The sequence below is a fragment of the Ursus maritimus genome, unplaced genomic scaffold, assembly GCF_017311325.1.
Source record: "Ursus maritimus isolate PB19 unplaced genomic scaffold, ASM1731132v1 scaffold_16, whole genome shotgun sequence".
NCBI classification, from domain to species: Eukaryota; Metazoa; Chordata; class Mammalia; order Carnivora; family Ursidae; genus Ursus; species Ursus maritimus.
In genome coordinates this window covers 18236447-18262625 of record NW_024424008.1, presented here as the reverse complement: position 1 = coordinate 18262625, position 26179 = coordinate 18236447, and the positions used below count along the sequence as shown (strand labels likewise).

Here is a 26179-nt window from a genome sequence, read left to right as displayed (position 1 = left end):
ACTTTTTAAAAGAGATAGCAGGAGCAGGGGAAGAGTTGAATAGGGGCAGAAAGAGAGAGAATCTTCAGCAGGCTCCAAGCCCAGCATGGAACCTGACACGTGGATCCGTCCCTCTCACGACCCTGAGATCATGACCTGAGCCAAAATCATTTGGATGTTTAGCCCCTTGAATTGTTTGGTATTATAATTCATATCTTTCTCTGAGAAGCCCTTTTTTCTCTCCAAACTTGAAACTCTTTCCTGACGAAAATGGCCAAGAAATGGAAATAGTACGGCCAAGTCTAAGAACCTATATATGGCTCTTGAAACTTTAACAGTATGTATTTATGCTTTTCAAAAAAGCTTTTATTTTTTATTAATTTTTTTCAAAAAGGTTTTTAAAACAATTCACAATGCTATCAGAAAAGTGTGAGAGCAGGGGGATAGTTAAGATGGCGGAGGAGTAGGGGACCCCTTTTTCAGCCGGTCCCCTGAGTCGAGCTGAATAGGTACCATACCAGCCTAAATAACCACAGAATCAGCCTGAGATGCAGGAAGATACATCTGGATCTCTACAAATGAACATCTCCAGCACTGAGTATTGATGTACGAAGAGGGGAGCCATGAACCGCACACAGATATCGGAAGATAAACGGAAGGTGGAGGGAGCCGCCGTGTTCGAGAGGAAGACATAAAAAGATGGAAAGATATTCCATGCTCATGGATCTGGCACAAAAACAGACACATAGACCAATGGAACAGAATAGAGAGCCCAGAAATGGACCCTCGGCTCTTTGGGCAACTAATATTTGATAAAGCAGGAAAAAACATCCGGTGGGAAAAAGGCAGTCTCTTCAATAAATGGTGCTGGGAAAATTGGACAGCTACATGCAAGAGAATGAAACTTGACCACTCTCTCACACCATACACAAAAATAAACTCCAAATGGATGAAAGACCTCGATGTGAGACAGGAATCCATCAAAATTCTAGAGGAGAACATAGGCAGCAACCTCTACGACATCGGCCAAAGCAACCTTTTTCATGACACATCCCCAAAGGCAAGAGAAACAAAAGATAAAATGAATTTATGGGACTTCATCAAGATTAAAAGTTTCTGCACAGCCAAGGAAACAGTCAGAAAAACTATGAGGCAGCCCACGGAATGGGAGAATATATTTGCAAATGACACTACAGATAAAAGACTGGTATCCAAGATCTACAAAGAACTTCTCAAACTCACGAGAAACAAATAAACAAATCAAAAAATGGGCAGAAGATATGAACAGACATTTTTCCAATGAAGACATACAAATGGCTAACAGACACATGAAAAAATGTTCAAAATCATTAGCCATCAGGGAAATTCAAATCAAAACCACACTGAGATACCACCTTACACCAGTTAGAATGGCAAAAATAGACAAGGCAAGAAACAACAATTGCTGGAGAGGATGTGGAGAAAGGGGATCCCTCCTACATTGTTGGTGGGAATGCAAGTTGGTACAGCCACTCTGGAAAACAGTGTGGAGGTCCCTTAAAAAGTTAAAAATTGAGCTACCCTATGACCCAGCCATTGCACTACTGGGTGTTTACCCCAAAGATACAGACGTAGTAAAGAGAAGGGCCATATGCACTCCAATGTCCATAGCAGCATTATCCACATTAGCTAAATCGTGGAAGGAACCGAGATGCCCTTCAACAGATGACTGGATTAAGAAGTTGTGGTCCATATATACAATGGAATATTACTCAGCTATCAGAAAGAACGAGTTCTCAACATTTGCTACAACATGGACAGCACTGGAGGAGATAATGCTACGTGAAATAAGTCAAGCAGAGAAAGACAACTATCATATGATTTCTCTCATCTATGGAACATAAAAACTAGGAAGATCTGTGGGAGAAGAAAGGGATAAAGGGGGGGGTAATCAGAAGGGGGAATGAAACATGAGAGACTATGGACTATGAGAAACAAACTGAAAGCCTCAGAGGGGAGGGGGATGGGGGAATGGGATAGACCGGTGATGGGTAGTAAGGAGGGCACGTATTGCATGGTGCACTGGGTGTTATACACAACTAATGAATCATTGAGCCTTACATCGGAAACCGGGGATGTACTGTATGGTGACTAACATAATATAATAAAAAATCATTAAAAAAAAAAAGTGTGAGAGCATCTGCTCCAGGGCACCATCTGGTGCAATGTGTACAAGCAAGTTTTAATACATTAGTAAGTTGATATGAAGACAGCATAAGGTTATTTTGAAAATAGTATGATGTTATTTTCATCTGTATTTTTTAAACAGTAGTGAATTTGAATTTTTTTTTAACTGTTTCTATACAGGTAGTGTCTTCTTTTTTAATTGTCTTGCCAATTGCCAACATTTTCAGCTTGTTCTTTTGGATTTTCTTTCCAATTTTCAAAAAATATTTTTATAATGTTTATATTATAAACATGATTATAAATAAACATTATTATGCTGGAAAAGAGGTTTCCCACTCTTCTATCTTTGCTATTGATGATTAACTTTCATATTATTAGCCATTTCAGTGTTCTCAAACCTGACTGTTTTGTCATTTCCCTATTGCTTTTAAACTTGGAATTTGACTTCCAAGAAATTTCAACTTTTAGTAAAGAATTCTTCTACAACCATTGCTTACGTTTGCAAGCAATGTCAAGTGAGATTCTGAACTCACTTTCTTATCAGTTCCTAGAAGAGCTTAAACAACATTATTGTTGAATATGGACTGTCTGCTCTTATCTTTCTATGTATTTTTGCATCAGTCCCCAAGGAGTTTATATTTTTATCATCATAGCAGGCTTCATATACAATTGATGTTCCCTCTCAAAATTCCACTTTAAAAGAAGTTCCTTAATACCCTCACATTATGTTTCTCCCATCTTAAAGTTCTATTCCAATTATGTTTACTTTGGTGATTTCACACAGGATTAATCCTAAATGCTTAATTTTGGGAGAAAACTGGCTTCTCAATACTTGTTATTCTGGAGAAAGAATTTTACCAGGTGGAAGTGGAAATATTGGAGGAACTCTGGAGGTAATGACATTAAGAAGACAAAGAAAAGAAGGTGTGCTCTGAAAATGGGAGAATTAGTTGAAGTATGATGGACAATGAAAGAACAAGAGACAAAGCTAGAAAAAGCTGGGGTCACACAGCGGAGGACCTTCAGTGCTAAGGTGGGAATTTTGTAACTAATAGCTGGTAGTTAAGGAGACACTGGCATTTCTCAGTACATGGCTGCCACTCAGAAAGTTAGAGATGGGTCTTAGAGAGATATGGCAGCCCTGTACAGGATGCTTTACAGTGGAGAGACAGAAGGGAGCAAAACATTTTCCAAAGATATTTCAGCAACAAAGATGTAATTAGTATCTCTTTTTCATTGTATCTATCACAGGCATAACTTAAAAATGTAGAACATACTTGTTTTTGTCCAAGTCTTGAAGTCTCTCACTGAACTTAGAAGCAATTTCTGTAAAGTTCTTCACAGCAGAGAAAAGTGAATCTGAAATAGAAATTGGGGCCTAATGGCATTGTCCTATGGCTTATGCAAAGGGAACAATATAGGAAGCTGTTTGTCCTCTTCTGCATTTACACAGTATTTATATTTTATATATTACAAGAGAAGCATCAGTGAAATGGCACATACATTTATAGATGTAAACAAAGCATCTGATCACATGGACTGGCAATAAATAATAAGGGCACTAAGGCAGATCATAACATTTCAGAGATTAATTGAAACACACAGATAATGAATTTTGAAAGAGGAAGTGTAGCATACCAAATGACACACTGTATGTTTTCATTTCTTGTGGATGTTTCATTGAAATATTGTAGATTTTGTCAGCATACTTTCTCAAAACTATAGCATAATCTCGACAGTCAAATGGGAGCACTATGGAATTGGCTAGTTCAAATACCATCCCTCCTCGAACCTGGGCCACAGTGAGGTGATACTTAAAAGTTGGATCATAAAACTTTTCCACCAATTCATATGTTTCATAGACACTGTGATACAATGGATAGCTCCTGAATTTGTTTGTTGCCTACAAAAAACAAACAAACAAAACACACAAAAACCAAAATATATTTCTTGTAAGATAGCTTATAATAAAATGTATAGTACAATATTTACTATTAATACTAGTAAAACTGTTTTGGTCAGTAATGAATAAAGGAATGTACTTAAGAACCTCAATAAGCCACTTAATAAGGGGTTAATATTATAATATTAAAATATACCCCAGATTTGTAATTTAAAAATATGTGTACATAACATAAATGATAGTATAAAAATTATCTGGAAAGACCTAACAGTTTTGCCTTCAAGGATACAGGAGATGTGAAAACGTTTCTGAAACAAAGACAAGATAATGTTGCATTTCAGTACAAACAATTTAAGAAGACAAGGAATTGTTGGAGGCAATTGTAAATGAACATTACACAATATTATATAGGGTAATGCTGCAAATTGTTAATGATTAAAATTCCACAAATGGATGATTCTCTGGCAAACAGCATGCGGAAACATGAAGAGTCCATGCAGTGAGGAATTCAGTAGTGGATCCAAAATCTCACGAAGGAGAGAGAAGGAATGCTCAGACATATGAAGACACCAAGAACATACACAAAAGGCAAGAGACAAGGAGTTTTCAAACAATGAATTGCTGATTTATGCCTTTTGCCTGCCTTAGTTAGTTGTTTACTTTTTTATTAATATAGAAGAACACTATATAGTGGTGTGTTGAAGAGGCTAGGATTCTAAAATTAGACAGCTAGAGTTTGAATTCAGGCTTTAGGATTTATTACCAAATAACTTTGAGTGGTTATTAACCCAAAGATTATTAGCTTTTCTTTACTGTAGTATTCTCATGAGTAAAGCATAGATAATATTAATATCTACCCTCACCCCACCCCCATCTAAGCCTGCCTGAGTCCTACCCCAGTGGTAGGATTAAAGATTTCCTGTCTGGAGAGAATAACTAGTCCAAGAGAAAAGACCTATAGATTCTCAGTTGTCACTTCCTCATGAAGCATCTAGAACAGGCACTCTCAATCATTCTTCTCTGAAGCTTCCCACTTGACAAGGGCCACCCTTGCATACAGGGCTTTGGTCAGCTTTTTATGGACTAATTCCTAAATAAGACAGGTTGCCAAAGATGACCAAGCATTTGAAAACAGCCTATGACTTGAAAGGTACAGACCAAACACACAAACTAAAAGAAAATCACTCAAGAGTAAGGATGTACTGCATGGAATGAAGGGAAACTTTAATAACAGTAATAATTCTCCCTCCACTCTGCAGCTCCCCCTGCTGTGCTCTTTCTCTCTCTCTAACAAATAAATAAAATCTTTTAAAAAATAGCTCAAAAAAGACAAAATAGGAAGAAGTGATCAAAGGGAAAAGCATTCCCTCCAACTGTAAGACATGTTTCCAGACCAAAGGGCCCACTCTGTACCCAGCCCACTGTAAGGAAAAATGGCATAACCAAGGCACAGACATACACCAAGGACCACATGGAACATACTAAAACCTTCCTTTAAAAAAAACACGGTACTGGTATGGATACAGATACATAGATCAATGAATGAAATAGAATACAGAGCCCAGAAATAAATCCATACATATGTGGTCATTTAATCTATGACAAAGGAAGCAAGAATGACACAGTGGGGAAATGACAGCCTCTTCAATAAATAGTGCTGGGAAAACTGGACTGCTACATGCAGAAGAATGAAACTGGACCAGTTTCTTACCCCATATACAAAAAATAAATTCAAAATTGATGAAAGACTTGAACTGAAGACCTGAAATATTAAAACTCTTGGAAGAAAACATGAGCACTAAGCTCTTTGACATGGCCTTAGCAATATTCTCTTGAACCAGCCTCCTCCAGCAAGGGCAGCAAAAGCTAAAATATACACATGGGACTACATCAAAATAAAAAGCTTCTGCACAGCAAAGAAAACATCAACAAAAGGAAAAGGCAACCTACTGAACAAGATAATCATACATTCATTAAGGATTTATTTTCCCAAATAGTTAAAGAACTTGCACAACTCTGTATCAAAAATACAAAAAAATCTGATTAAAAACTGGGCAGAGGTAAAAAAAAAACTGGGCAGATGATTTGAATAGACATTTTTACAAAGAAGACACACAGATGGCCAACAGGTACATAAAAAATGTTCAACATCACTAACCATCAGAGAAATGCAAATCAAAATCACAATGAGATATCACATCACACCTGGAAGATTGGCTATTATCAAAGAGGCAAAATATAACAAGTGTTGTGGAGGTTGTGGAGAAAAGGAACCCTCATGCACCCTTGGTGGGAATGCAAACTGCTGAAGCTGCTGTGGAAAACAGTAAGGAGATTCCTCAAAAATTTAAAAATAGAACTACCATACAATCCAGCAGTTCCACTGCTGGGTATTTATCTGAAGACAATGAAAACATCAATTCAAAGAGATACAAGCACCCCTATGTTCACTGCATTATTTACAATAGCCAAGATATGGAAGTAGCCTAATTGTCCATTAATAGGTGAACACACACACACACACACACGCATATATGTATATGTATAAGCACACACAGAGGAATATTACTCAGCCATAAGAAAGAATGAAATCTTGCCATTTGCAATATGGATGGACCTAGAGAGTAACTTGCCAAGTGACATAAGTCAGAGAAAGATGAATACCACACAATTCCTTATACGTGGGATCTAAAAAAAACAAAAACAAATGAACACATAAAACAAGAACAGACTACAGATACAAAAAACAAACTGCTGTTGCTTACCAGAGAGGGGAGGGGTTAAAGGGTAGGGAAAATAGGTGAAGGGGGTTAAGAGGTACAAACTTTCAGTGATAAAATAATTAAGTCCTGGAGGTGTAAAGTACAGCACTAGAAATATAGTCAATAATATTGTAATAACTTTGCATATCAATAGATGGTTACTAGATATTGTGGGGATCATTTTGTAATCTATAAAAATCCTGAATCACTATGATGCACACCTGAAACTAATAAGATATTGAATGCCAATTATATTTCAATAAAAGGAAAAAATCAGAGCCAAGGGATCAGGGATCAAATAGCACCAAATTTCTCAACAGCAATCCTGAAGGCTGGAACACACTGAGGGATGAGTTCAGAATTCTGAGGATATTTTTTGAGGGTTTTTACTTCTGTTTCAAATTCCTCTATTTCTCTAGGGCTTATGTCACTCCCCCTTTTAAATTCAGAATTATTTGTTTAAGATAAAATATATTCATAAGTAATCTTGAAAAACGTACTGACAGACTTACCCAATTTTTAGTGTACCGTGCTCTGCCTGAAGCAATTCCAAGTCTTTGGAAGAACACTTCAAAGTCATTACCAGATCCCAATTTACTAATCCTTTTAGGGATAAAATAAGAGATTATCTGAGTAGTTTCTTCAGTGAGTATAAATTAAAGATTAATTAAACTCCATTCTTGTTCTTATAAATATAATTTTTCTTTATAAAAGTCATGTCAGACAAGCAACAACAACAAAAACTGATTGACAAGAATATCAGTCCTGATCACAAAATATCTACTTCCATAAGAGTGTTTTGGGTAGTAACGACCATTGCTTTTTTGGGTTCCTGGACCCAATTCCAACATGTGGATGGGGATGTTTGGTGTTTCCCCATACCAACGACAAGCAAAGCTCTGGGACACCAGCTGGGTGGTGTCCTCCAATTCAACTCAATTCTGAGACTGAAGGTAGCACCAGATTCCACAGGTGAAGGACTCAGTCCCACAAAACTGTCCCTCCACTGATTTCAGAAGCCAACAACAAAGAAGATAACAAACCCAGGTTTTTATTTATGTTTCTGACCAACAGGCTACAGATTGGAGATTCCCAAGTTCCCTTTCTTGCATTCAACTAATTTGCTAGAGCTGTTTCCAGAATCCAGAGAATCATTTTACTTACTAGATCACTGGTTTACTATAAAAAGATATAACTTGGGAGAAGCCAGATGGAGGAGGTGCAGAGGGCAAGGTGTGGGAAAAGGTACAGAGCTATCCATGCCCTCCCCAGGGGTGCCACACCACTCTGCTTTAAATTCCATGTATCCACCAACGTGGAAGGTCTCTGAATCCTGTCTCCATGGGTTTGTATGGAGGCTTCATTACAAAGGCATGTAATGAAGATTGATTCAACCTCTGCTCATGGGGTGGGACTGAAAGTCCTAACCCTCTAAGTATATGGTTGGTTCTCCTGGCCATCAGTCCCCATCCTTACGTGCGGTCCAAAGGTCACCCTGCTAACATAACAAGAGACATGCTGTCTCTTTCATCACTTAGAACATTCTAAAGATTTTAGGAGCTCTCTGTGACATGAAAGGGGCCAAAAATTGAATATATACTTCCTACTATAAATCATTTAATCACAATTACATAAGTTACTTTTTTTAAAGATTAAGTTGTAAAATATTTGCCCTCAATTTATTTTATCATCTGTATTTGTTGTTCATGATAAAGTTAAAAGAAGCACAAGTTTGATTAGATAATTCAGATGTAAATCCTATCTTAATAATTTTTAATTATTCATACTCTAGATAGGTATAATCTTATCTATAATCAATCTATGTCTCTGAGATATTTATTCCTCTAACCCAACCAATATTGAAATGATGCCTGTATTTTTTTTACAGTAACCAAAATATTTTTTAACTGTATGATATTCAGAAAAAAGAAAATGTATTGAGTAACAAGGGGACAGAAGTGAGAGGGGAACTACTTTCCACCATTATAACTTTTGATTTATGGACCATGCATATATATTGTCTGCTCAAAAAAGAACCATAGCCTATAGATTTAACTTCAAGACACATAGTAATATTTTATTTGTGAACCAAAGCGTTGCCTTCTCTTTATCATTGAAAGAAAATACACTTTGATTCAACCCAATCCCATACTATATCTAGTAGAGAGTCTTGGTTATTTACCTGGGCATGCCACTGAACTCCTGTGAAGGACTTTTTCCATTCCAGCTCTCATAGAGAGATTTACCTTCAAACCCTTCATCAGGGCTTTGGAGCTACACAAATTAAAAGGGAAAAAAAGAAAATACTTATAAATCAGATATTTTAAAATTTAAATGTCCATTAACCAGGGAATGAATAACTATATTCAGCAAAGCACGTGATACAATTTACACATAAGCTGTAATTAAGAATTACAATAATGAGTTTCTGACAATAGGGGAAAATGTTCATGCTATTATATTTAAATGTGACAATCATAAAAAATACATGCAGTGTATGGAAAAGAAGGCCAAATTATTACCAAGCCAGTGTATGTAAATGAATGGTCATATTGTAAGATTTTTTAGTCTATTTTTTCTGAATTGATGGAGGCTGTTCTCAAAAACACATTTCTCTCCTCTTATAAAAAAAAATGAAAGGAAGCAAGATGATTAACAGAATGTATTTCTTTTAATATTGCGTCTTGCCAGTGAGGTTGCATAAATCATTAAATAATATATATTAAAAACAAATGAATTAATATTTTATTTAATTGAGTATTTATTGTAATTGTGTTAAATATTGGACTTTAAATATATTTTCTGATTTTACAGATGAGAAAACCAAGGAAAAAAACATGATCTATTATTGAGTTCTAGACTATTCCTGAAATTAGATGTTATGCTTCAAACATTTCACAAACTAAACTTTAGTTAATGTTCCATCAACTATTTACAGGTTATTCACTATACATTATATGTATACAATGTTTTTATTTTATACTTAATAAAAGCCCTACGTTCTATTTTCCAAAAATTCAATTTTTAAAAGTTTATAGAGTACCTATGTCATTTAAGACTTTGTGTGAATGCCAGGGATATGAAGCTTAATAAGACACATTAGATACTCTCTATGAGTAGGAACTGCAAGTAAAAATGTGGAATTTAATGTGCTAGGTGCAAAGGTCTATGGGAACACACATAAATTTGCATAAGCATGAGAAGAGAGTCAGAACTTAGGTTAACAAAAATTATATTATTTACATCTTAATTTACAAAATATGAATAAATAAGGAACAGAAGAATTTCACTCAAGTTTATAAATTGACACAAAATTTTGATATAAGGGACAGCACTGTTCCATTTATTCTAAGAAATGCACATTTAGAACAGTGTAGAAATATAGAACTAAATTCTCAGTTTATCCTGCAAATGTAAAATGCTAGGAATCACTCTCCCCAAATAAATAAAACATAATAAAACAAACTCCAAAACAGTCAAACATCACAAAATTTCAAATCTGACCTAGAGAGTAGTGTTTTTGCAAATGTCCCCGGGTGCCACCAAACCAGCCAGTAAACAAATATAACTGCCGAGCTTCCTCAGCACTTACCTTAAATTACATGAATGGTGAAAATTCTCAGAAACACCCTGTTGCAGATACTTAAATTTTTACACACTTCATGGAAATTGATAAAACTGCAGACAAATGATTCAGCTCTTGAGTAATGACATGAATAGATTTTTTTCAAATTATTTTTTTTCTAATCCTAGAGGAGAAGCTAAGTTATAAGATTACATTCCATGCTTTTGAAACCAAAGGTTAATAACATTTAAGTCTTACTTAAAATCCTTTTCTGAAGGGGAATAGTTGTGTCTTCTTTGGTAATTATACTTCAACTGGTAATTCTATTAAACAGGCAAGTCTTTTTTTCCTTTCCACTTCAAATCAGGTAATTAGCAGTAAAACAAAGATCTGCCAAGCAACAACTTCATTATGATGAACCCTAGGCCTGGTGGACTGAGGATAAGGACAAGGGAAGTGAAGAGTTGCCTGACAGTCCCAGAGGAATTCGGGCACAATCTCTCCAGCAGGTTTGGGATCTTCTGCTGCTGTCAGAATTAAAAGAGGATGTCAGGGGGAGGGAGGGATGAGAGATGGAGAAAGAGTAGGGGGTCCCCTTTTTCAGCTGGTCCCCTGAATGGAGCTGGATATATATCAGACCATCCTGAACACCCATGGAATCAGCCTGAGACCCAGGAAGATACATCTGGATCTCTACAAGTGAACATCTCCAGCACTGAGTATTGAGGTACGAAGTGGGGAGCCGTGAATCCGCGCACAGATAACAGAAGAGAAATGGAAGGGGGAGGGAGCCTCTGCACTTGGGTGCCAGGAAGCGGTAGCCACCTGCACTGGGGAGCGGCCGGACTCACAGACGGGCACTGGCAAGAGAACAGACTGAGACCTTGAACCTGGGAACATGGGTGCGTCCAAACTGAAAACCTGTGCTCCAGAGTGTGCGCGAACGACACTGAAACAGGGAGCTCGGGAGCGTGTGTGGGGGCGGCTGGCAGCTGGCAGTGTTAGAAACACAAAGAATAGAGACATGCCGGCCCTGGAAGGAGGGCTGGGATGCTGGCTGCAGGGTTTTTAGCAGCACCAAAACAAAGAGAGTCAAAGAGGCCAGGAGAGCTCAGTGGAGAGCAGACTGAGATCTCTATGTTCTGAGACAGAGGCTAGGATACAGCCACTGCTGCTCTGACTCTCAGAAGAGTCACAGAAAACTGCCAGGGAAAGCTGCCAGAGAACAAAAGCCTGGAAATACCAGCTCATATTGTGCCCATTCCCATCCCCCCTTGCAGGGGACAGGGAGACTCCATCCAAACAGGGTTGCCTGAATATCAGCATGGCAGGCCCCTCCCCAGAAGGCAGGCTGAAAAATCAAGAAGCCCACATCCCTAAGGTCCCTATAAAACAAGTGCACACTGCCTGGATCCTGGTGAATAATTTGGGCTCTGGGCAACCCTGCAAACTCTCCTCATCAGAATGACAAGAAGAAATCCCCCCCAAGCAAAGAAAAGATAATGAACCTGTGGCCTGAGCCACAGAACTGGTGGAAATGGATATAACCAAATTATCAGAAATGGAGATCAGAGTAACAATGGTCAAGATGATGTGTAGACTTGAAAAAATATTAATGAAAATATTAATAAGAATATAGAATCTCTAAGGGTGGAAATGAGAGTGAATCTGGCAGAAATTAAAAATGCTATGAATCAAATGCAGTCAAACCTAGACACTCTGACGGCCAGGATAAATGAGGCAGAAGAACGAATTAGTGAATTGGAAGATGGGATGGTAGAAGAGAAAGCTAAAACAGAAACTTGGCTCAAAAAAATCCAATCTGAGGAGGGGAGTTAAGATGGCAGAGGAGTAGGGGACCCCTTTTTCAGCCAGTCCCCTGAGTCGACTTGGATAGGTACCAGACCAGCCTGAACATCCATGGAATCAGCATGAGACGCAGGAAGATACGTCTGGATCTACAAATGAACATCTCCAGAGCTGAGTATTGAGGTATGAAGCGGGGAGCCATGAAACCTCACACAGATATCAGAAGATAAAGGGAAGGCGGAGGGAGCCGCCACATTTGGGCACCAGGAAGCAGGAGCCAACTGCACAGGGGAGCGGGCAGACTCACGGACCGGCACCCGTGAGGGAGCAGACTGAGACCGTGAACCAGGAAACGGGTGCAAGACCAGTCTGAAAACTGGAGCTCCCATGCACTCACTGGAACAAGAATGAGACCGGGAGCTCCAGGAGCACGTGGGGATGGCTGGTGGCTGGCAGCTGGCGGCTGGCGACTGGCAGTGTGAGAAACACAAGGGACAGAGACACGCCAGCTCTGGAAGTGAGGGCTGGGACACCGGGTATGGGGCGCACATCCCGGGATGCTGCAGGATTGAGCAGCACCAACAGAATCAGAGTTAAAGTGGCCAGAATATCAGTGGAGAACGGTCCGTGATCCCTCTGTTATGAGACAGAGGCTGAGATTAAGCCACTGCTGCTCTGATTCTCAGAAGAGGCACATCAAACCACCAGGGAAAGCCGCCAGAGAACAAAAGCCTGGAAATACCGGCTCACAGTGTGCCCATCCCCATCACTCCTCGCAGGGGACATGGAGACTCTACCCAAAAAGGGTTGCCTGAGTATCAGCGTGGCAGGCCCCTCCCCCAGAAGGCAGGCTGAAATATCAAGAAGCCCACATCCCTAAGATCCCTATAAAACAAGGCCACATGGCCTGGGTCCCGGTCAATAATTTGGGCTCTGAACAATGCCCCAACCTCTCCTCATCAAAATGACGAGAAGGAGAAGTCCCCCCCAGCAAAGACAAGACAATGAGTCTGTGGCCTATGCCACAGAACTAATGGATATGGAGATAACCAAATTATCAGAAATGGAGTTCAGAGTAACAATGGTCAAGATGATGTGTAGACTTGAAAAAAGTATTAACGAAAATGTTACTGAGAATGTAGAATCTCTAAGGGAAGAAATGAGAGTGAACCTGGCAGAAATTAAAAATTCTGAGCCAAATGCTGTCAAAACTAGAGGCTCTGACGGCCAGGGTGAATGAGGAAGAAGTACGTATCAGCGAATTGAAGGATGGGTTACTAGAAGAGAAAGCTAGAATAGAATCAGGACTCAAAAAAATCCACACACAGGAATGTAGGTTACAGGAGATTACTGACTCCATGAAACGTTCCAATGTCAGAATCATTGGCATCCCCAAGGGGGTGGAGAAAAACAGAGGTCTAGAAGAGATATTTGAACAAATTATAGCTGAAAATTTCCCTAATCTAGTGAGGGAAACAAACATTCATATCCAACAGGCAGAGAGGGCCCCTCCCAAGCTCAACCACGGCAAACCTACACCACATCACGTCATAGTGCATATTCGCAAATATTACATCCAAGGATACAGTATTGAAAGCGGCCAGGGCAAAGAAATCTCTCACTTACCAACGCAAGGGTTTCAGAATTACGTCAGACCTGTCTACACAGACCTGGAATGAGAGAAGGGGGGCATTTTTACAGCTCTTTCAGAGAAAAACATGCAGCCAAGGATCCTTTATCCAGCAAGGCTGTCATTCAGAATTGATGGAGAAATAAAGACCTTCCAGAATCGCCAGTCATTGACCAATTTTGTAACCACGAAACCAGCACTACAGGAGATATTACGGGGGGTTCTATAAAAGTAAAAAGACCCCAAGAGTGATACAGAACAGAAAGTCACAATCTATAGAAACAAAGACTTTACTGGCAACATGGCATAGTTAAAATTCTATCTCTCAATAATCACTCTCAATGTAAATGGCCTAAATGCTCCCATAAAGTGCCACAGGGTTGCAGGTGGGATAAAAAGACATGACCCATCCATTTGCTGTCTACAAGAGACTCATTTTGAACCTAAAGATACATTCAGACTGAAAGTAAAGGGATGGAAATCCATCTTTCACGCAAATGGACCTAAAAAGAGAACTGGGGTAGCAATTCTCACATCAGACAGATTGGATTTTAAACTAAAGACCATAGTTAGAGACATAGAAGGGCACTATATTATTCTTAAAGGATGTATCCAAAAAGTGGATATGACAATTATAAATATATATGCCCCCAACAGGGGAACAGCAAGATACACAAGCCAACTCTTAACCAGAATAAAGAGACATATAGATAAAAATACGCTAATAGTAGGGGACCTCAACACTCCACTATCAGCAATAGACAGATCACCAAAGCAAGAAATCAGCAAAGAAACAAGAGCTTTGAATGCCATAATCGACAAGCTGGACCTCATAGATATATATAGAACACTACACATCAGAACCAAAGAACACTCATTCTATTCTAATGCCCATGGATTATTCTCAAGAATAGACCATGTTCTGGGTCACAAAACAGGTCTCGACTGATACCAAAGGACGGAAATTATTCCCTGGATATTCAGACCACAATGCTCTGAAATTGGAACTCAACCAGAAAGAAAAATTTGGAAGAAACTCAAACTTTGGAGACTAAGAACCTTCCCAGTCAGGAATGATTTGATGAACCAGGAAATCAAAAATCAATTTCAACAATTTATGGAGACCAATGAGAATGAAAACACAATGGTCCAAAACCTATGGGATACTGCAAAGGCAGTCCTAGGGGGAAATACATAGCCATCCAAGCCTCACTCAAAAGAACAGAAAAATCTAAAATGCAGTTTTTATATTCTCACCTCAAGTAGCTAAAACAGCAAAAGAGGGACAGGCCTAACCCATGCACGAAGAAGCAGTTGAACAAGATTAGAGCAGAAATCAATGAATTAGAAACCAGGAGTACAGTAGAGCAGATCAACAGAACTAGAAGCTGGTTCTTTGAGAGAATTAATAAAATTGACAGACCACTGGCAAGACTTATCCAAAACAATAGAGAAAGGACCCAAATTAATAAAATTATGAATGAAAAAGGAGAGGTCACAACCAACACCAATGAAATTGGAAGGATTATTAGAAGCTTTTACCAACAGCTTTATGCCAATAAATTAAGCAATCTGGATGAGATGGAGGCCTTCCTGGAAACCTATAAACTACCAAGACTGAAACAGGAAGAAATTGATTTTTTAAACAGGCCAATTAATTAGGAATAGATTGAGTCAGTGATAAACAACCTTTCAAAAAACAAAACCCCAGGCCTGGACGGTTTTCCTGGGGATTTTACCAAACATTCAAAGAAGAAATAATACCTATTCTCCTAAAGCTATTTCAAAAAATAGAAACATAAGGAAAGCTACCAAACTCATTCTATGAGATGAATATTACCTTATTCCCCAAACCAGGCAAAGACCCCAACAAAAAAGGACAATTACAGACTGATTTCCCTAATGAATATGGACGCCAAAATCCTCAACAAGACCCTGGATAATAGAATCCAACAGTACATTAAAAGGATTATCCATCATGTCCAAGTGGGATTCATCCCTGGGATGCAAGGGTGGTTCAACATTCGCAAATCTATCAGTGTCATACATCATATCAACAAGAAAAGAGTCAAGAACCATGTGATCCTCTCAATTGATGCAGAAAAAGCATTTGACAAAGTACAGTATCCTTTCCTGATTAAAGCACTTCAGAGTGTAGGGATAGAGGGCACATTCCTTAATTTCATAAAAACCATCTATGAAAAGCCTACAGCAAATATCATTCTCAATGGGGAAAAGCTGGAAGCCTTTACCTTAAGATCAGGAACACGACAAGGATGTCCACTCTTGCCATTATTATTCAACATAGTACTAGAAGTCCTTGCAACAGCAATCAGACAACAAAAACGGATAAAAGGTATCCAAATCAGCAAAGAAGAAGTCAAACTGTCTCACTTCGCAGATGACATGATACTCTATATGGAAAACCCAATAGAATCCACCCCCAAACTACTAGAAGGTATAGAACAATTCAGTAATGTGGCGGGATAGAAAATCAATGCCAGAAATCAGTTGCATTTCTATACATGAACAATGAGCCTGAAGAAAGAGAAATTAGGGAATCCATTCCGTTTACAATAGCACCAGAAATTATACGTTATCTCAGAATTAACTTAACCAGAAAGGTAAAAGATCTATATTCTAGAAACTACAAATCACTCTTGGAAGACATTGAAGAAGACACAAAAAGATGGAAAAATAATCCATGCTCAGGGATTGGAAGAATTAACATAGTTAAAATGACCATGCTACCCAGAGCAATCTACATTTTCAATGCCATCCCGATCAAAATACCAATGACATTTTTCAAGGAACTGGAACAAACAGCCCTTAAATTTGTGTGGAACCAGAAAAGGCCCTGAATCGCCAAGGAATTGTTGAAAAGGGAAAACAAAGCTGGGGGCATCACAATGCCAGATTTCAAGCTATACTACAAAGCTGTGATCACAAAGACAGCATGATACTGGCACAAAAACAGATACATAGACCAATAGAACAGAATAGAGAAACCAGAAATCGACCCTCGGCTCTTTGGGCAACTAATCTTTGACTAAACAGGAAAAAACATCCAGTGGAAAAAAGGCAGTCTCTTCAATAAATGGTGCTGGAACATTGGACAGCTACATGCAAGAGAATGAAAATTGACCACTCTCTCACACCATACACAAAGATAAACAACAAATGGATGAAAGACCTCGATGTGAGACAGAAATCCATCAAAATCATAGAGGAGAACATGGGCAACAACCTCTGTGACATCGGCTACAGGAACTTTTTTCATTACACATCTTCGAAGGCAAGAGAAACAAAAGAAAAAGTGTACTTGTGGGAGTTCATCAAAATAAAAAGCTTCTGCACAGCCTAGGAAACAGTCAAAAAAACTAAGAGGTGGCCCACGGAATGGGAGAAGATATTTGCAAGGCTCTACAGATAAAGGCCTGGTATCCAAGATCTACAAAGAACTTCTGAAACTCAATACACAAGAAATAAATAAACAAATCATAAAATGGGCAGAAGATATGAATAGACACTTTTCCAATGAAGTCAATACAAACGACTAACAGACACACAAAAAAATGTTCAAAATCATTAGCCATCAGGGAAATTCAAATCAAAACCACAATGGGATAACACCTTACACCAGTTAGAATGGCAAAAATTGACAAGGGATGAAACAACAATTGTTGGAGAGGATGTGGAGAGATGGGATCCTTCTTACATTGTTGGTTGGAATGCAAATTGGTACAGCCACTCTGGAAAATAGTGTGGAGGTCCCTTAAAAAGTTAAAAATTGAGCTCCCTATGATCCAGCCATTCATTGCACTACTGGGGATTTACCCCAAAGATACAGATGTAGTGAAGAGAAGGGCCTTATGTACCCCAATGTTCATAGCAGCATTGTCCACAATAGCTAAATCATGGAAGGAACCGAGATGCCCTTCAACAGATGACTGGATTCAAAGATGTGGTCTATATATACAATGGAATATTACTCAGCCCTCAAAAAGAATGATTTCTCAACATTCGCTGCCACATTGATGGGACTGGAGGAGATAATGCTAAGCGAAATAAGTCAAGCAGAGAAAGACAATTATCATATGGTTTCACTCATTTATGGAACATAAGAAGTAGGAATATCAGTAGGAGAAGAAAGGGGAGAAGAAAGGGGGGTAAACAGAAGGGGGAATGAACCATGAGAGACTATGGACTCTGGGAAACAAACTGAGGGCTTCAGAGGGGAGGGGGGTGGGGGAATGGGATAGGCTGGTGATGGGTAGTAAGGAAGGCACGTATTGCATGGTGCACTGGGTGTTATACGCAATTAATGAATCATGGAACTTTACATCAAAAACTAGGAATGTACTCTATGGTGACTAACATAATATAATTTTAAAAATTAAAAAATTATAAATAAAAAATAAAATTTAGATTATGGGGTCAACTGGGTGGCTCAGTCAATTACGTGCCTGAGTCCTGATTTCAGCTCAGGTCATGATTTCAGGGTCATGGGATGGAGCCCTACATGGGGCTCTGCACTCAGTATGGAATCTGCTTGTTCCTCTCCCTCTGCACCCCCACCCCCACATGCTCTTTCCCTCTCTTTCTCTCTCAAATAAATAAAATTTTTAAAAAAATAAAATTAAAAAAAAAAAGAATTAAGAGGACCTCAGCTGTCAGCCCAGCTCAAGGGGGGCTCAGTGGAGTGCAGCTCTAGGCTGGAAGTCAGGAAGGGGGGTACATGGTCTTACCTAGCCTCTGCCCCAAACTGATTTGACCCTGGAATCAGTGCTTGGTGTTTTTACACATACTCCTTCTCAATCATTTAGAAACTTTAACTCTCTCTGTGTCCTGGGCTAATTGATATCATTACAGGAAGGAGCATAAATCAGTTTTAAAATTAAGGAGTTAAATCACAAGACCAAGTCCCAGTTCAGCTACTGTATGAGTTGTGTGATTATGGGGGTTAATGCTTTTTATTTTTTATTTTTATTTTTATTTTTTTATTATAATAATATTTTTATTATGTTAGTCACCATACAGTACATCCCTGGTTTTTGATGTAAAGTTCCATGATTCATTAGTTGCATATAACACCCAGTGCACCATGCAATACGTGCCCTCCTTACTACCCATCACCAGCCTATCCCATTCCCCCACCCTCCTCCCCTCTGAAGCCCTCAGTTTGTTTCTCAGAGTCCATAGTCTCTCATGCTTCATCCCCCCTTCTAATTGCCCCCCTTTCTTTATCCCTTTCTTCCCCTACCGATCTTCCTAGTTCTTATTTTCCATAGATGAGAGAAATCTTATGATAATTGTCTCTCTCTGCTTGACTTATTTCACTTAGCATTATCTCCTCCAGTGCCGTCCATGTTGTAGCAAATGTTGAGAACTCGTTCTTTCTGATAGCTGAGTAATATTCCATTGTATATATGGACCACATCTTCTTAATCCAGTCATCTGTTGAAGAGCATCTCAGCTCCTTCCACAATTTAGCTATTGTAGACAATGCTGCTATGAACATTGGGGTGCATATGGGGGTTAATGCTTTTTAATCTCCATTTTCTCGATTTCAAATAGGGATGGTGGACACAATGCCACCCCAAAGCTGCTTCAGGGTAGTTGGGAAAAATGGGGTAATGTGTGAAGAGTTTATTAGATGTTATGTTCTCTGGAGTTTATTAGACAGAATATTTGCTATATGAGAGAAAAAGTTATAAAACCATGCAGCTGCTTAACATAATAATGGTACCTCAAGAAAACATCATTTGTAGAACTTGAACTTTCTAAAATTATACATAATTACTTTTACCTCCTTTGTTAGGTTGTATACCAAGCTGTACATCAGTGGAGTGCAATCAACTCTCAGAGTATAGTTTCCTTAAAGATAAAGAGAGGGTGGTTTTTTATTTCATTTACTTTATTCTTTCAATCAAAGATGAATCTTAACTCTTTAGCCAGAAGGATCCTTTTAAAACCTAGATCCAGTAAAAATTCTCCAACTTATTGCTCAATAAAAGCCATCACGCTCACCACAGTCCTCAGTTCCAGGCACGAAACAACCCCTGTCACCACTTCAAATCTTCACCTCCCACTCTGCCCAAGCTGACTCCTACTCAGGGGCTTTGCATATACAGTTCCCTCAGCCTGGAACAGGTCTCTGCATTATGTCTGCATGACTTAAACCTCCCCCTTAGTCTAATGTCATGTCTTCTGAGAGTTTTCTTCTGAACACCCTACCTAGAGGACATCATCTCTTCCCTTTATCCTAGCCACTCTTTCTCTTTTGACCTTGGCTTATTTTTCTCATTAGTTATCTCTCAAACATGTTAAATATTTGCCTTTTTATTTTCTATCCTCCCACCAGACTAGAAGTTCCATGGGAGCAGGTATTCTCTTTTATTTGTTGCCCTATCCTCAGGGCTTAGCACAGTCCTGGCCTTTAGCATTTACCCAATAAATATTTGTTGTAAAAATGAATTTATGGGGGCACCTAGATGGCTCAGTCAGTTAAGTATCTGACTTGATTTCAGCTCAGATCATGGTCTCAGGGTCCTGGAATCCAGCCCTGCATTAGGTTCCATGCTCGGCTTGGAGTCTGCTTGAGATTCTCTCTCTCCCTCTCCCTCTGCCCCTCACCCCCTGCCCCTCAACCCACATGTATGTGTGCACACACACACGCTATTAAAATAATTAAATCTTTTTAAAAATGCATTTACAAGGCAGATGCTCTTCAGTTAGTTCTGAATAGAGAGCAGAGATGGCATTCCCATTCCTCAGGAATTCTGTCTGATGAGTTTGAGAATCATGTGAACTAGCCAGGAAAGGTGCCTTCAAGAAATTGTGGGAGCACAGGGAGGGGAGGCTAAAGCAGGATGGTGGCCTGGGGAAGGGGAAGTTAAGACAACTTCATCAAGGAATAGTCTATACAAATGCCCAGAAATATAAAAGTACATGATGTACTCAGAGAATGGCCAGCAACTCTTATTTCAAAGCTTCAGTTTCATGTCTGGGAACAGCAAAAGTTGAGGCTTTAACAATAAGTAGACACCCCAGCAGAATTGTTCATGGAACTTGAAAGGCCGGTTCTAAAATTCAACTGGAAGAATAAGTATGTACAAGTTTTAGCCACTGCCATTTTAAAAGGTGATAAAGAGCTACTGGAGTGCAAACCAGAGAGTCAGAGAAGTAGTCTGGCAGTATGTATTACCACGTAATGCACATATATCATGACCAAGCCATGTAGCCCTCCACTCTCTGCTTGTATAGAAAAAGGCAAGGCAGGCAAATAAACAAGATATTTACTGCAACAAATTGAAGCAATCTGTGACCATCCACTGGAGAGTTAAGACATAAACTGCTCTGTCAAAATCACTGTAGAAGTTTTTGTTTTCAAGTGATAGATCTATATATACTGACATGGAAAGTTTTCCATAAATTCTGTTGAATGGAAAAGGAGAAGATGCAGAACCATGTAACATGTAACATGTAACATGTAATATGTAATATGTAATGAAAACCTGTATAAGGTAGTGAGGGGCAACACAATATAGTGGTTTAAAGGATGAAGTTGACTAGCTAGATTTGTCTCAGCTCAATCCTTTACTAGCTGTATGACCTTAGAAAATTACTTAATCTCTCTGAATTGGTGGTTTCCTCTTCTATACAAGGGAGACGAAGTACCTACCTTACAGGATTATTGGATTAAATAAATGTTTACATGTAAAGCATTTAAGACAGCACCTTCAACACCACTGATGGTTTGTGGAGCTAAATTCTATAGATGAATGTCAGTGTGACAGAAACATCCCAAATTGAGGACAGTAGCACCTTTGGAGAGAGGGCTGAGTTTGAGAGTGATACTATTTTTGCTTTATTTATAAATTTTGCATTTTACCATGAGAAAGCCAATGTATCACTCACTGTGTTATTTTAAAAACAAATATTTAACAAAATTTTAAATATAAAACAAAGTAAGAAAAATGGCCTAGGCATTGAGTAACATGGTGTCATGTGCTCTTGATCCTGAAAATGATGGGGAGACAATGCAGCATTTTAGGCAGTGAGTGACATCATCAGCAAATTCCAATGATTTAAAAGCATTAAAAATCAAATCTTACAAACAAAACTAGCAATAAAGACAACATTATTCTACTTTTGAAAGATACATGTAAGAACTTATTCTGTATACCAAAGGTGTTTCATCCGATTATGTGTTTCAAAGTAAGGTAATAGTTCCAAAGCTAATATTTTTGAACTTTCATTCTGTGAGAGGGACAGGTCTGGGAGTTTTGCAAATATTAACTGCTATGGCCTGACAAGAGCCTTGGAGATACGTGCTATGGTAACTCTATTTTTTTAAGTGTTTTTCTTCTTTTTTTAAAAAGATTTTATTTATTTATTTATTTATTTATTTATTTATTTATTTATTTATTTGAGAGAGAGTGAGCAAGAGAGAGAGAGAAAGAACAAGCAGGGGGAGAGGGAGAGGGAGAAGCAGACTTCCCACTGAGCAGGGAGCCCAATGTGGGACTTGATACCAGGACCCCAGGATTATGACCTGAGTTGAAGGCAGACACTTAACCGAGTCACCCAGGCAGCCCGGTAACTCTATTTGAGGTGAGAAAACTGAGACACTGAAAGTGAGTCACAACCTGAGGTCACACAACTAAGAAGTGGCAGTGCCCCGAGAAAGGCCAGGCTCTTCACCAGGAACATCAGAGGAGGAAGGCAGCATGGCTGACATGCAGTGCATGAGTACCTTCTGGGACGATGTAACTCAGACAGGTGGATGAAGAAGAAATGTACATGTTAACTTGCCTCCAGCAAAATGCACTGTCTCAATTACTGCTGATATGAAAGTTTACTCCTACACTAAAGGGAAAATTCTAAAAGACCACCCTGCATTCATTGACTCATTCATTTGCTGCACCTGTACAACACATGTTTCTTTAGCAAGGAAGCCACGAGTTATCAAGATCCTGTCTGCTCCTGGCTGAAGAATACAGCCTAGTAACAGAAGTAGTTTGTAAAGCAAATAGTTGTTTAGCCATGGCAGCGATGAGTGCTAAAGACAGGGCTTCCTTGAAAAAGCAACAGTTCAGGGGAGGCTGTAATGATAAGAATTAAACAGGTAGAGTGTGTTGAACAGTCATCTGAGTACTGGAAACAGCAGCTGCACTGGCCGGGAAGGTGCATGTGGTCAAAAACAGAAAGATGAGTGGGTGTGGAGGGTAGTGGCAATGGACTGCTTGATCTTGGAAATAGATCTGACGATGCCCTTTTGTTCAAATCTCTGCTTATCAAAAGCAAATCTGTTCTTAAAGGCCAGTCTCAAATGTCATTTCTCAAGCCTTTCCCGAACTTACTACTATTCTCTCCTCTGAACTTCCAGATCAGTCTGATTATAGCCTTTTTAAAAAATATAGTAATATGATTTTTTAAAAGATTTCACTTATTCGAGAGAGAGAGAGAGACCTGAGCCAAAGGCAGACACTGAGCCGAAGGCAGACATTTAACCGACTGAGTCACCCAGGTATCCTTATGGCCTTTTCATAGTACCTGCATATATTAAAATCCTGGACTAATTTATCATTTGTACTGAGGAACAAAGTCCCGAGTGCAAGACTGTTCTTTACTAACCTCTGATTCCTTTGAAATACTGGAAAATACATTACATAGAGAAGTGCTCAATAACTATTTGGTGAATTGGGAAAAAAATTAATAAAAAAAATACTTGGACATCAGTATTTTTTTCCAAAATCTATATGCGTGATATGATAAAACTAGGATTACATTTAAATTATACTTTTTTTGCTATTCCATTCTAAAACCATAGAAATCTTTAGTTCTGTGATTTACTTATTCACTTAACTAGAAATCTTTAGTTCTATGATTTATTTATCCATTTAACAGGTATTTATGATCCCTAGCACGGACAAGGTAATTTGCCAGATGAAGCAAATCAGAAAGGGTTGTTCTCCCAAATTAGTATCTTGGGCTCACAGCTGCTGTGAGGCAAGGGCACAGCTGGAACCACCAGCAGCAGAGTCCCCAACCACATTACTATATTTGCCCTCCTTACTGGAGCATCATTTATGAACTAAGTGGCTGCTACTACCAAGATCACATCTTTTCTTATGAGACCAACATCATTTACCTTCTATAGAAGAATCAGCATTAACATAGGCCACACCACGCTCTTGAAGGAGTCTGGAATTCTCCTATAATAAAAAAGAAAGAAAACCATAAACATATACCATAACTGCCCCCTAAAACAATGTACATCTACATGTACTGTGTACAGATTTCTGAAGTGAGCTGACCACAAAACTGATATATAACATTCTCAAACAGAGTTTGTTTGAAAGAATTCCAATAAAGATTATTCTAAGAAATAACAAGCAAAACATTTTTAAGATTAAAATTTAAGACGAAACTGCTCATATTCTTAATGTGGTAAATAGAGAAGGAGTTGATTCCTTAACCATGCCATGGTTTATCCTTTAAGAAATTCTCTTAGCAAACATGAATGACTTAAGAAAGAAACCTCTCTCTCTCTCTCTCTCTTTTTTTAAAGTAGGCTTCCAGACCAGCATGGAGCCCAATGGGGCTTAAACTCATTCATGACCCTGAGATCAAGACCTGATCTGAGCTCAAGAGTGGACGCCTAACCAACTGACCCACCCAGGCGCCAAGAATCCCGTCCGATTCTCAGGGAATGAATAATGTCAAATTTATGGGTTAAAAATATGTGAAGTTTCCATACTATACTCAGAAGCATGACATTCTTCTGTAGGATGGCGCCACCCACTGGTCAAGACTGATCATTGCACAATAGTAAAATGCTGACAAAAATTGTAGCAGAGTTGTTTTATTTGTTTGTTTGGTTTTTAAGCTATCCAGTGGATTTTGAATCTCCAAACATGTAATTTCCTAAGCGTCCCAACAGTAAGAAAGGAAGTGGAAAAAACTTGCAACTCTAGGTGGTGAAAATAATCTGTAAGGGACAAACCTCAAAATATTTAGGCTCTTTCTGATGCCACCATAAATCCTTCCTGTCTTCAGGAGCACTACTTTCTTTCCCACCCAAAGAAAATGGAAGTTTACATGGCTTCTCCTACTTCCTAAAGTATATAATAGAAGCCAAATAAGTTTTACAGCATGCCTGGAAATTAATGAGATAAACATTAACTTTGCATATATTTACAGCTATTCCATTCCACAAAGCCAACAATATATGCAAGCTCAAATATATGCAATTTAAATTTTAAATCCAGTATAGTTAACATATATTGTTATATTAGTTTCAGGTGTACAATACAGTGATTCAACAATTCTATACATTACCCAGTGCTCATCATGATAAGTGTACTCTTAATCCCCTTCACCTATTTTACCCATTACCCCACCCACCTTCCCTCTGGTAACCATCAGTTTGTTCTCTATACTTAAGAGCCTGTTTCTTGGTTTGTCTCTTTCCCTCCCCCACCCATTCATTGTTTCTTAAATTCAACATATGGTATTTGTCTTTCTCTGAGTTATTTTGCTTAGCATTATATTCTCTAGGTCCACCCATGTTATTGCAAATGACAAGATTTCATTCTTTTTATGGCTGAATAATATTCCTTTATAGATAGATAGATAGATAGATATAGATATAGATATCTTCTTTATCAATTCATCTATTGATGGACACGGGCTGCTTCCATAACTTAGTTATTGTAAATAATTATTGTAAATAATGCAGCTATAAACATAGGGGTGCATATACCTTTTTGAATTATTGTTTTTCATATTATTTGAGTAATTACTCAGTAATGGAATTACTGGATCATATAGTAATTCTATTTTTAGTTTTTTGAGGAACTTCCATACTGGTTTCCACAGTGGCTGCACCAGTTTGCATTCCCCCCAACAGTGCACAAGGTTCCTTTTTCTCCACATCTAACCAACACTTTTGTTTTTGATTTCAGACATTCTGGCAGGTGTGAGGTGATACCTCATTGTGGTTCTGATTTCCATTTCCCTGATGATGAGTGATGTTGAGCATTTTTTTCATGTGTCCACTGGTCATCTGTATATCTTCTTGGGGAAACATCTGTTCATGTTTTCTGCTCACTTTTTAATTGGATTGTTTTTTCTGTGTTGAGCTGTTCAGTTCTTTATATATTTTGGATACTAACCCTTTATCAGATAAGTCGTTTGCAAATATCTTCTCCTATTCAGTAGGCTTTCAGTATTGTTCATTGTTTCCTTTGCTGTCCAGGTTTTTATTTTGATATAATCTCAATAGTTTATTTTTGCTTTTGTATCCCCTGCATCAGCAGGCATATCTAGAAAAATGTTGCGATGGCCAACGTCAGAAA

The 26179-nt window shown here is 38.6% G+C and overlaps 1 protein-coding gene across 2 annotated transcripts in view; it reads right to left on the bottom strand.

Annotated features, from left to right (window-relative positions):
- FOLH1B (folate hydrolase 1B) overlaps nt 1-26179 on the bottom strand; it is a 100005-nt gene that overhangs the window by 21507 nt on the left and 52319 nt on the right. For both annotated transcript variants that reach the window (XM_008704438.1, XM_008704437.1), the window contains exons 12-17: nt 23971-24034; nt 19624-19691; nt 8993-9084; nt 7323-7413; nt 3784-4048; nt 3423-3504 (exon numbers count right to left, since the gene is read on the bottom strand). In XM_008704438.1, the coding sequence (XP_008702660.1) occupies nt 3423-3504; nt 3784-4048; nt 7323-7413; nt 8993-9084; nt 19624-19691; nt 23971-24034 (662 nt within the window). The remainder of the gene's footprint in view (nt 1-3422; nt 3505-3783; nt 4049-7322; nt 7414-8992; nt 9085-19623; nt 19692-23970; nt 24035-26179) is intronic.